The 13,067-nt window shown below is 37.5% G+C and overlaps 1 protein-coding gene across 5 annotated transcripts in view; it reads left to right on the forward strand.

Moving 5' to 3' along the window:
* Window positions 1–7,762: 7,762 nt before the first annotated feature.
* Window positions 7,763–13,067, forward strand: part of LOC129768571 (protein groucho-like) — an 81,425-nt gene continuing 76,120 nt past the window's right edge. For 2 of the 5 annotated variants that reach the window (XM_055770302.1, XM_055770307.1), the window contains exons 1-2: window positions 7,763–8,457; window positions 9,064–9,746. In XM_055770302.1, coding sequence (XP_055626277.1) covers window positions 9,696–9,746 — 51 coding nt within the window. In that variant the 5' untranslated portion in view covers window positions 7,763–8,457; window positions 9,064–9,695. The remainder of the gene's footprint in view (window positions 8,458–9,063; window positions 9,747–13,067) is intronic. The other 3 variants (XM_055770303.1, XM_055770304.1, XM_055770305.1) reach the window with 3 other exon arrangements.

A 13,067-nucleotide genomic window follows, 5' to 3' on the forward strand; every position in this document is an offset into this window, starting at 1 on the left:
GTCGTAACACTGTAGAATCGTTGTCCCATAGCGAGAATATAATCTACTAGCTCGTTCTCTTGCTCCGTCGTAAAAATAATACCAAATGATCCGAGCAGGTGGAACTGCAAAGAGTCTGCTCAACGTAAATAACGTTTAAGTAAAGTGACCAGGTGGTCAGAGGTCTGACGCGGGACACCCAAAAAAAAACTTTATGTATACGTTATTTGAACATAACATTTATTCACCGCTAAAGCCACGTAAAGGTTAAAGAACATGCCGACATCCATCTTTTCATCGGCCATGGTTGAGGTTCCGGCCATAAGTCCGCCTGGCACTTGATTTACGATACTTTATCAAACATCTCGGCCTCTCCCTGTCCAGCATCCAATATTTCTTCCGGCTTATCTAACACCCGACGGAACTACAGGACCGAGAATGAATTTTTCGTCTGACTCATGTCAGTCCCTGACGATCAATAGTACACTTCTATAAAAAACATTTTCCAATTTTGTTGCTGTTGTTCCCAGTTGACACTCTCTAAACAAAAAGTTTACTTTCGGTGTGATGAAACTGGCTCAACGTGTTAACCTTCGGATTCATTGGAAGCGCTCTTGAACAGTCTGCCAAATAAATGTTTTTTGAGGTTCATCCATTTAAGAAAATCAACATGAACAAATTCTTATATTGAAATATATTGATAATGCGGGATATTTACTCTTCTTTTGCCAAATGCGGGACGTTTCGCAGGACGTAATCTAACGCGGGACATTTTGTCGAAATGCGGGACTGTCCCGCGTAACACGGGACGTCTGGTCAGTTTACGTTTAAGTGTTTCTCGCGGGATACAATGCGCTAAGGCTGCATGTCACACTGACGTACAACTCTTCACTGCCTCGGTGGCCACATTCAAACAGGTCTTTGACCACTTTTTACAATCGGATGTTCTGGTATAATTCTGTACCATGATTCCACATCTAACTATTTCCAACTATGTTTACAAATTTTGACTAATTTTAAAAAAATACCTGGTCATACTGCCCCAAGCAGGTATGCCTTTTCCGCCCAGTACATTTACGCTCAATAAAAATGAACTGATCTTTTACATGAAACGGTGAAGCAGTGCAACAAGTCAGTGGAAATGTTCAGAAATAATACCAGTACGTATTGATTCTAAGAGCAGAGTCATAAATTTCGGTATGAAGCGTACAGAGCTTATTTTGTTGGCAGCTTTTTTATATGTTTTTCGTCATAATCAGTCAGTGTGAGATTTCTTTCAATATATTTATAAAACAGTTGAATTTGAATACGGTTTTCACGGAGATTCTTAATGAGAGTATTTCTAACACAATTGTTGGAAAATGAGTGTTATTGGTTCTGTAACAAGCCCAAACGAAGGGTGGACCTATAACGATTGTCAATAAATAATTGTAGAACACATGCGAATTGAATTTTTCGAATTTTCCCATTTTCCTTCACAGTTTTCTGAAAATTTTCAATTGTCACGTATGGTTGGAATATGTGCATTATTTTTATGCGACTCCATCTCTTTTCCATATATATATATATATATATATATATATATATATATATATATATATATATATATATATATATATATATATATATATATTTATATATATACCGATATTTTTTTTTTGAGGCCAAATGACTTAAAAACGCATGAAATGTCGAGATCTAGTGTCATCTCGAAAAAAAAATTTTGGCCGAAAATCGATATTTTGGAACTTAGCCTTGAGAGGTAATGAAGGTATGGAAAAAAAATAATTATCGAATTTGAAGAACCGACCATGTACATTTTGTTTATTGGTCCAAAAAAATTATCGTCGAGAAAATTAAACGTGTGTGAAGACATTTTGAAAACATTATGAAATATGTGAAGACCAGTGGCGTCGACTGGGGGAGTGCGGAGGCAGCGGACCGCCCCCGGGTACACGATTTTAGGGGGCAATTTGTATGAATAAATTGAATAAACATGATTGATTCCTTTTCTGGCGGGGGGATAGAGGGTGCAAATCGACTCTTCCGTCCCAGGTGCGAAAGCTTCGCTCGACGCCACTGGTGAAGACATTTCAGCATGATAGTGTATGATGAATTTTGGGAGATATTATTTCCCTAATATTCCAACTTTTGGCCGAAAATATCGTCGAAAGAAGTAAGACTTCAAGTTATTTGCTCGCTTTTTACAGTGTCACTTGTTTCCTTTTGTTTTTAGTAATCAATGGACACTTTTGTCTCTGTGTCATTCACTGGCTACCTGTAGAGTGTGCAAATTTCAGAATTAACCGTCAAACCGACAAACAGACTCAGGCGGTGTGATCGATTTCGTAGATGCGGCTAAGATGCGATTCACAAATGAGATGTACAGCATTAGTGAAAATTCCTAGAATTACAGCAAATAGTATTTTGGTACATGTTCAATAGATTTTTTACTCTATCGACAATTTAGGGTAGTTTTTCTGCATTTTTAACGGTTTTTATCCGTTCTTTTTTTTGGATCGCTCCCATCGTATTTGTTTCAATCGGGTAGTCAATAAATGGCTCACACATCGCCTGTACGCACCAAGCTGTCAATCTACACTCAAATTTAACATCCTTTTTCCGTTTGTAATAAACATAAGTGTTGTGTCCCGCGTGTAGTGTGTGTCTCTTCAGCATCTAAACATTTTATTCACTCAATAAAATTCTTCAAAAAATATGACTTTTTGATTATTTTTTTTGCTTACGTGTCCTGTTTTCATTTTTGTACTTTTTTTGGTCAGCCTATGTAGAAGTCTATTTAAAATATTATTGTCAACTTTTTCAGAAGTTTCTTCGTGTTAACTACAACTTCTGAGCGTTTTCCATCAAGATGGTGCGGAGTAGACCAAGTGTACCGCAAGGGAACGTTACGTGTGGGATACCGGAAGTAAGTTATGACGTGTCGGTTCAAGCTTTGGCAACCAACATCGTTGGACGCTTTGAACTAGAAGGAACACGTTTTCAAAATCAAATGGAATTTAAGTTGTGCACAACTATAGACATTCATTTTCATCACCACTTTCTTGGTGAACTTTGATGCGAACAAAAACGTAAATAAATAACATTTGATCGAAAAAAAGTTGACAAATAGTGGAAGAAACGGAGGAAACATGGAGAAAAAAGTTGCAAGAAAACAAGGCAAAGGTTTATTGAATGTGGCTATCTATAAATATAAAAATGGATTTCTGTCTGTCTGTCTGTCTGATTCTTATGGACTCGGAAACTACTGGTATGTAGGGGTCGGAGAAGGTTCTTATGATAGTCCAAGACCGCTCCCCCCTCTCTAAGGGGGGCTGCCATACAACTGAAACACAAATTTCCGTATTACTCGAGAATTAATCAAGCAAACGAAACCAAATTAGGCATATGGAGGTTTTATGGAGCAATAAATGTTTCTATGGTGGTTAGACACTACACCCCCCCCCTCTAAGGGGGGGCTGACATACAAATGAAACAAAAATTTCTGCATAACTCGAAAACTAATCAAGCAAATGGACCCAAATTTGGCATGCGAAGATTTAAGGGGACACGAAACGTTTCCATGGGAAATAGACACTCCTCCCCTCTCTCTGAGGTGGGGAACCTCCATACAAATGAAGCATACATTTCTGCAAAATTCAAGAGCTAATCAAGCAAACGGAACCAAATTAGGCATGTGGAGGTTTTAGGAGGCAAGAAACATTTCTAGGGTGGTTTAACACTTATCTCACCTTTCTAAAGGTGGGCTGCCATAGAAATGAAACACAAACTTCTCCATAAGTCAAGAACTAATCAAGCAAATGGAGCCAAATTTAGGATGTGATGATTTTTGGGTACGAGAAATGTTTCTATGATGGTATGATGGAAAAGAGATGGAGTCGCATAAAAATAATGCACATATTCCAACCATACGTGACAATTGAAAATTTTCAGAAAACTGTGAAGGAAAATGGGAAAATTCGAAAAATTCAATTCGCATGTGTTCTACAATTATTTATTGACAATCGTTATAGGTCCACCCTTCGTTTGGGCTTGTTATAGAACCAATAACACTAATTTTCCAACAATTGTGTTAGAAATACTCTCATTAAGAATCTCCGTGAAAACCGTATTCAAATTCAACTGTTTTATAAATATATTGAAAGAAATCTCACACTGACTGATTATGACGAAAAACATATAAAAAAGCTGCCAACAAAATAAGCTCTGTACGCTTCATACCGAAATTTATGACTCTGCTCTTCAAATCAATACGTACTGGTATTATTTCTGAACATTTCCACTGACTTGTTGCACTGCTTCACCGTTTCATGTAAAAGATCAGTTCATTTTTATTGAGCGTAAATGTACTGGGCGGAAAAGGCATACCTGCTTGGGGCAGTATGACCAGGTATTTTTTTAAAATTAGTCAAAATTTGTAAACATAGTTGGAAATAGTTAGATGTGGAATCATGGTACAGAATTATACCAGAACATCCGATTGTAAAAAGTGGTCAAAGACCTGTTTGAATGTGGCCACCGAGGCAGTGAAGAGTTGTACGTCAGTGTGACATGCAGCCTTAGCGCATTGTATCCCGCGAGAAACACTTAAACGTAAACTGACCAGACGTCCCGTGTTACGCGGGACAGTCCCGCATTTCGACAAAATGTCCCGCGTTAGATTACGTCCTGCGAAACGTCCCGCATTTGGCAAAAGAAGAGTAAATATCCCGCATTATCAATATATTTCAATATAAGAATTTGTTCATGTTGATTTTCTTAAATGGATGAACCTCAAAAAACATTTATTTGGCAGACTGTTCAAGAGCGCTTCCAATGAACCCGGGGCGGTCCGCTGCCTCCGCACTCCCCCAGTCGACGCCACTGGTCTTCACATATTTCATAATGTTTTCAAAATGTCTTCACACACGTTTAATTTTCTCGACGATAATTTTTTTGGACCAATAAACAAAATGTACATGGTCGGTTCTTCAAATTCGATAATTATTTTTTTTCCATACCTTCATTACCTCTCAAGGCTAAGTCCCAAAATATCGATTTTCGGCCAAAATTTTTTTTTCGAGATGACACCAGATCTCGACATTTCATGCGTTTTTAAGTCATTTGGCCTCAAAAAAAAAAAAAAAAAAAAATATCGGTATATATATAAATATATATATATATATATATATATATATATATATATATATATATATATATATATATATATATATATATATATATATATATAATATAAAAGCCCTTACAATTGCCAACAAGTCGTCCATACATCGGAAGATGGGCACTTTTACAAGGAACAAGTTTTTCGAACAACAACTTTTTCATGTTTTCATTGAAAAAAATATAACTTATCCTAATTTTGTTTAAAGTCAAGATAGCGATATTGTGTATTCGACAAAGTTTTAGATCTTGTTGAAATATAAACTTTTGTCGAAGACGTCAACTTTCTATCTGTTATAGTTTTTGGAATATAAGTCATTTTGGTATGGAGACTCCTGAAAAAAATAATATTTTGTTCGTAACATTTTTGTGTGTAAATTCTCTGTAAAAATTTTGACATGTTCTTTATATGTTTCTAAATAGAGAAAAGTTAGCAGAGCATTTAAAATGCGATAATTTATAGCATTTTTTCAAAGAAAAACATGAAAAAGTTCTTGTTCGAAAAACTTTTTCCATGTAAATGTGCCCATCGTCCAATGTATGAAGTTGTTGGAAACTTTAAGGGCTATTTATATCTATTTTTATCAGAATTTTAAAAGTATATGTTTTCGAATGAATTTTAATTTTCAAAATATATTTTTAATAAATTTTTTTTCCAAAAAATGTTTTGATAATTTTTAATGAAAACCAAAATAATTTCCTACATTCCATTCTGTGACTAAAATTTTGTAGGTCTGATATTTTGTTGTAGGTTTTTTTTTCAAATTTTGAGTCTTTTCAACTTTTTTTTCGAAAAATCTTAATTCAAAAACTATTACATTTCATTTTTTTCTTTGAAAAAATACTATTAATATTTAACTCGTAACATTTTTATGTATAAATTATCGCAATTTAAATGCTCTGCTAACATTTCTCTATTTGGAAACATGTCAAGAACATGTCAAACGTGAGGATTTGCACACACAAATGTTACGAGCAAAACATTGTTTTTTTCAGGAGTCTTCAAACAAAATTGACTCATATTCCAAAAACTATAACAGATAGAAAGTTGACGTCTCCGACAAAACTTCACATTTTAATAAGATCTAAAACTTCGTCGAATACTTTGGACAATATTAGGATTAGTTGTATTTTTTTCAAAGAAAATATTAAAAAGTTGTTGTTAGAAAAACTTTTTCCCTGTAAAAGTGCCCATCTTCCGATGTATGGACGGCTTGTTGGAAATTTTTAGGAATTCAAAAAAAAAATTGTTTTTGAGAACAAAAAATTTTTAGCCCTTGCTATGACTAGTAGAATAAGTTGAAATGTAAATAAACTAGATATACGAATAGATTTAAGAATTGAGTGTTCATCAACATTGTTACAATTTCCTTATATCCCATCCTTCCCTAAAAATATGTCACCCTTCTAAACTCGAGTACACCGCGAGTAATCGGTTTTCCACCTTACTAACCATAGATGTAAGAAAATTGTTTATATATATATATATATATATATATATATATATATATATATATATATATATATAGTTTTAAAATTATATTTAAGAATTCGGCTTCTTTAAACTTAAGTAACTGAGCCTGTAAAAATAAACGAATTAATATAAAAAAAAAAAATTTTGGTATTTTTTCGTAAAAATTTGAACAATTTCCTACATTTAATCCTTTGACAAGAATTTTGTAGGTCATAGTTATATGTTTTTGCAAAAACTGAAGAAAAAAATTTGGCTTTTTCCAAAAAGCTGTCTAGTTATTTTTCGCATACTTCAAGTATGCAAAGTTGCTTAAATGACCCATGTCTTTACATCCACAACGTTTCACTGTTATTTGAGATGGTGCTGCGGCCAGCAGGGGTTAAACATCAATTGAATATAGGCTACCCAAAATCAAAATCAATATGGCGTCATTTGTTTACCAACATATCGTTTGCGAGGATTGATATCGTTGAAATCACGGAGAGAGTAAAAATAAAGAAAAATGCGCTGCTTTATTTCTAACTGCATGAGCGATTTTCATATTTCGGTTTCACATGGAGGTGTTCACATTTAACATGGAGTTTAAAGTTAGCCACTATTCGACTATATAACCGGACCGAGTTGTAAACAACAGTAATTGACAGAACCAAAATGTCAGTGAACCGCAGCAATATTGGGTACACTGGCAATATGAGGGATTTGACGTTTTAGTCATACCCCTGGCGGCCAGTCGAATTGACATGAAATTCGTCCATCACCAGTTATAGTATCTCAAAGTGTGATACTTTAAAACTTTTAATATAATCCAAAATAATTACACCCGACAGTATTCGTTTTAACGTTCCATATTCCAAATTATTGCAATTTTAATGGATTGATTATCAAAACATAAAAAGTGAGCAAATGATTCCATTTTCACACATTATTTTATCAATGCTTCAACAGTCGGCTTGCTTTGCTTCATCAATGCTTACCGAGCCCATCAGTCGGCCCATTGCCATCGTCTGTGCTTTGTCCGCTATCACCGGCACTAACACAACCAACCACCGTACCGTCTCGCTCATCAGTATTGGTACCATCGGCAAACGTTGGCGTTCTCCGGCCATGCTTGCGGCTCGGGAGCCGTTGTGCGCTCAGTAGTAGTGCAGCGTTGGTTTTGGTCGGATTACATTTTCGCCGCGGAGCCATTTGGCTTTCAGTGAACGCTTATTTCAGCGAAACCAGTGAGCAACCAGCAGCAGCAATATTTGTCGCCGTCGCGCGCGTGCATTTTCTCGCGCTGGTCATTTCACCACAATCGGTGCGCGCCCGTTTGTATACAATCCGTGGGTTTCTGTGGTGTGTAACCATCGGAAACCCCCCGCCCCCCCTCGGTATCCATATCGTTGTGGGTTTACCTCACCGCGCATACATATCTCAATTGTATGATTATCATCGCATTTTGGGAGGAAGAGGATATTTCGGTTCGTGTGCTGTTTTAATTCATTGGTGAAACGCCGGTGCCGCCGTGATTTTTATCCTCTTCTTGTGTCGATGTGGTTTAACTGAAAACAGTGTAACACAATTGAAGTGAGAAAAAACCCTAATTAACAACGAGACTCGGCTCATTTTCGATGCCTGTTTGATGAGATAGCAAATGAAACCGTCGGTAGAATCGGTCGGATGTGTTCTGTGAATTAACGTTGGAAGTGAGTGAACGAGAAAAAAGGAAGGGGGTAGAAATAAGTTGACATCGTCTCCCGAGGTCAACGTGGCAATAGAGTTTTCGTTTCCAATTTTCCAAGGATTACTAAGAAGGATAAACGATGCTCGGGGAGTGTAAAGTGAGGGAGAATTTGGTTTTCTTTATACCCGTGACAAGCAGCTTCTTCTCCGTCGGAACGGCGGAATGTGCGCTTAAGCAGAACACGTTTGAATTCCGAAAATCAGCAGTAGGGAAAGTGCCATCCATAAAACCGGATAAACAGATGATAAACTCGTGGTGAAGTAGAATCGACACGACGGCCGCAGAGAGCGCGCCGTTTGCCCGACGGCTGAGTGTTAAGTAAACATAAAGCGACATCGCAAAAGCCGTCGGCTGGTGGTTCAAGTTTATCTTTCCCGTCTGTTGTTTTGCGTTTTTGCGCCGTGTCCTGAAATGTGTGGATTTGAATAACAAAAAAAATCTGTACAAATAGAAGACAACACAACAATGCTTGTGCGTGTGTACAAATGTGTGTGTGCGGATTTCGTTCGCTCCCGAAATGGCGAACGTGAAAGATTAGATAAGCAAGCCGTCGGCACGGGTGGCGGAAACTTTACCGCTAGCAAACCGAGGGGCGGCGGTATAATTGGAATTCCATCAGCCGAAATCGGAGGCGGAGAAGAAGCTTCTTAACGAGCAACCGATTATCGAATCTTAGATTATTTATTAATGCTTCTTTTTACAGATAGCGGAGGGAAATTGATCCGACTACCGACTCTGAATGGAAGGAGGAGGAGGATTAGCAGAATAAGAAAAAGAAGATAAATATACGAGCCGGAAGTGATTTGTTCAGTGCTGGAAAGCAGATTATAAACAACAGAAGAAGTTTCAAGTTGAGAAGGAGTGAAATTGATTCTGGGTTTCGATTCATTGAAGCAAAGAAGTAGAAAAGTAAATTAGGTTTTTTACACTGCCAAAGAAGAAGAGTGAAGCTATATAATTGAACGTGGTTCGTGGTTGTATCGGTTCGGAAAATTACTGATTCCGATATGCTGATCGAGTGGATCAACTGTCAGTGGTTCTGATACGAAGTAGCAGCCGAAGTTAATGCGATTAAATATGCCGTTCGTGCTTCAAGCTGTCAGTTTGGGATCGAGCCGAATTCTGCTTGCCGCCATTACTGATAGCCGTCGGGTCGTCTGTCATCGCTAGCAGATTTAAGGCCACCAGTGGATTACCAGTGTGAGTCTGTGAGAGAGTCGAGTGCGTGGAGTTTGTGTTTTTTTTTAAGAAACAAAGAGTACAAAGTGTGTTTTGGTGGAAATTTGAAACAAAATCAGATTAGCAGTGCAGAGTGTACAAAAAAAAAGTGCAACCATGTATCCGAATTCAGGAATCAATGCGGCAGCTGTCGCAGCCCGACATCCGGTAAGTTGCAGACGGCGACATATTTATAATAAATCTTTGGAGTAAGAGCTGACGGGTCAAAAATAAATAGATTTGGTCTGCGGAATTACTGTTGTCCGTTGTCTTCAATATCGATCAATCACCAGATTCTTCGATATTGAAAAGCTATTTTGTTGATCGATTGCAGAAACCCTAGATTTGACAATCGGTTTCTTTACATAATCATGATCTGTTCTACTTTTGACAACAAAGGAAGGGAAGAAGTTGCTGAATTTCACAGCAATTTTATTAACGTAACTATACGTGAGTCATATATTCCTGGCGCGATATTTAAGTACTGCCTCGGGTAGACGAAAACCCACCTTGACATTCCGGTGGAATTCAGTTTTTTCTTCAAAGATTATTTCCAAACTTTAAGCAATGAAATCAGCTTAACATTGTAACCTTTTGGGTAGATCTAAAAAATAATAAAGCAAGACTTGGCAGGGTGCAATAAATGATTCTATGGTGATTAGATACTCTTCCCCCTCTCTTAGGGTAGAGGGGAATGTTTCTGACATTTAAATGAAACACAAATTTCTGCATTACTCGAGAATTAATCAAGCAAACGAAACCAATTTAGATATATGGAGGTTTTAGGGCGCAATAGATGTTTTCATGGTGGCTAGACACTCCACCCCCCTTTCTATGAGGGAGCTGCCATACAAATGGAACACAAATTTCTGTATTACTCGAGAATTATTCAAGCAAACGAAACCAAATTTGGCATGCGAAGGTTTTAGGGGACACAATACGTTTCTCCCGTTTCTCTGAGGGGGGGGGGTCTTCCATACAAATGAAGCATACATTTCCGCTTAATTCAGGAACTAATCATGCAAACGAAACTAAATTTGTGGATGTGAAGGTTTTAGGATGCAATAAATGTTTCTATGGTGGTTCGACACTCCTCCCACCGCTCTTAGGGGCTGTCATACAAATGAAAAACAAATTTCTGCATAACTCAAAAATTAACAAAGCAACCAACCAACCAATAAGCCAAATGGTCTCAACTTGCGCTTAGTAAGAAAACGTGAATGTTTGAAGGTATCGATAACAAAAAACAAATTTTGGGTGGGACGAAGTTTGCCGGGTCAGCTAATCTCCAATATAAATTAATATTCGTACAAAACGTAAGGTTCTTTCAGGCTATTATTTATTTATTTTAGGGTTTCACCATTTGTGGTCGGAATTAATTTGCCTTGAAAGAGGTCCTTTTATCTTTCTACGCTAATAATATTTTGTTTATAACGAGTATCGTTATCTATTATATATAGAAACTTCGTATTCATTCATGAACAAGACCACTGGACATTAAAATTCGTTCAGATAAAAATGTAAACTTTACATAGTCCAATAAAGTATTTAGTATGATTCCTTGCTGTGGTGGAATTAATCAAGCAGAGCAGACAAACGACCACAAAGGGTCAAAAGGTAAAACTCCAAAGGTCATTTTACCACAACACATTTCTGTTTTTTTTTAAAAACATAAAAGTAACAAATGTTTTAGAATGACAAGCAATTGCAGAGTGCGTATTTTTTTGGGAAGAAATATCAATAACTTTGAGTGAAGTTGAGATATTGACAAGTTCTGCATCGCAAAAAGTTTTTTATTAGTAAGCTCTAAAATTCTTCCAATGACAGTTTATATGTAGAATTTTAAATATAAAAGTTAGAGTATAAAAGCCGTTTTTTTTCATGGTGACCCTAACGCATCTTAGAAAAAAGGTGCTATATCGGTTATTTCAAGAGATAGAAAAAAAATTTGTTCTACAAAGATGTCTCAAATAAATGGGACTACAACATCGAACACTGTTTACCACTATCTATAAAGATCAGAAATTTATGTTTTTTATTTCATCGACAATTTTGGTCACCCTATTTTTGACAACATGAAAATGAGCGTTCTATCATATGTAACAACTTTGTTGAAGACAGTTTTCGTCTAGAGAATAACCGTCGGGCTCTAAATGCTAATTTCCACTTCTGGACCATTGTGCACTGATGTAGGGTAAATGATCTTGGTTTGTCCGATTTGGGGTATTTTTAGGCAACTGGTAAATGCAAATTGATTTTTCTTCATGAAAATCGCATTTAATCGATACGAGTTTGGATTTGTTGAAAAGCCCCAAGCCCCAATTTTGAAGTTTCTTAACGATTTTCCTTAAAGAGAAATTATGATCATGGTTTGATCACCTCTGATCCTGGTTTGTCCAAAAAATGATCATGGTTTGTCCGGTTTTAGAAATCGCCATTTTTGAATGAAAACATTCGAATTCTAAAGTAGATGTTGTAAAGGGTGTGTCACATCAAATTGCATCACGGAAAAAACGCTGTAGAAATTCGCCCAGTAGACCGATCCTTTTGAAAATTTTAGACAGTAAAATAAAAACTATTAAACAACTTTTGGCATTTTATTTTTATTCATACTTCCCCCAATGCCCGTATGCTCGCACCTTCCTCTTTACCCCGTCCATAAGGTTCTGTACAACGTCAGGTTGTAGTTTTTTTTTGAACAGAAATCCATTTTCTCTTGAAGTCCGCCTCTGATTTGACAACTTTTGGGTTCTTCCGGAGGGCCTGCTTCATAATCGCCCAATATTTCTCTATTGGGCGAAGCTCCGGCGCGTTGGGCGGGTTCATTTCCTTTGGCAGAAGATGGTCGGGCCCTCGTGCTGCTTCAATAGTGGTAGTAAGCGCTTCTGTAGGCACTCCTTAAGGTAAACCTGCCCGTTTACCGTGCCAATCATCACGAAGGGGGTGCTCCGCTTTCCGCAAGAGCAGATCGCTTGCCACACCATGTACTTTTTGGCAAACTTGGATAGTTTCTGCTTGCGAATCTCCTCCGGAAAGCTGAATTTGTCCTCTGCGGAGAAGAACAACAGGCCCGGCAGCTGACGAAAGTCCGCTTTGACGTAGGTTTCGTCGTCCATTACCAGGCAATGCGGCTTCGTCAGCATTTTGGTGTACAGCTTCCGGGCTCGCGTCTTCCCCACCATATTTTGCCTTTCGTCGCGGTTAGGAACCTTCTGAACCTTGTATGTACGCAGGCTCTCCCGCTGCTTGGTCCGCTGGACGAATGAACTTGACAAAATCAGCTTATTGGCGACATCCCGGACCGAACTTCTCGGATCACGTCTAAACTGCTTAACTACGCGCTTGTGATCTTTTTCACTGACGGAGCATCCATTTTTGCCGTTCTTCACCTTCCGGTCGATGGTTAGGTTCTCGAAGTATCGTTTTAGTACTCTGCTGACCGTGGATTGGACGATTCCCAGCATCTTACCGATGTTCCGATGTGACAAC

This window comes from Toxorhynchites rutilus, chromosome 2, assembly GCF_029784135.1.
Source record: "Toxorhynchites rutilus septentrionalis strain SRP chromosome 2, ASM2978413v1, whole genome shotgun sequence".
Lineage (NCBI taxonomy): Eukaryota > Metazoa > Arthropoda > Insecta > Diptera > Culicidae > Toxorhynchites > Toxorhynchites rutilus.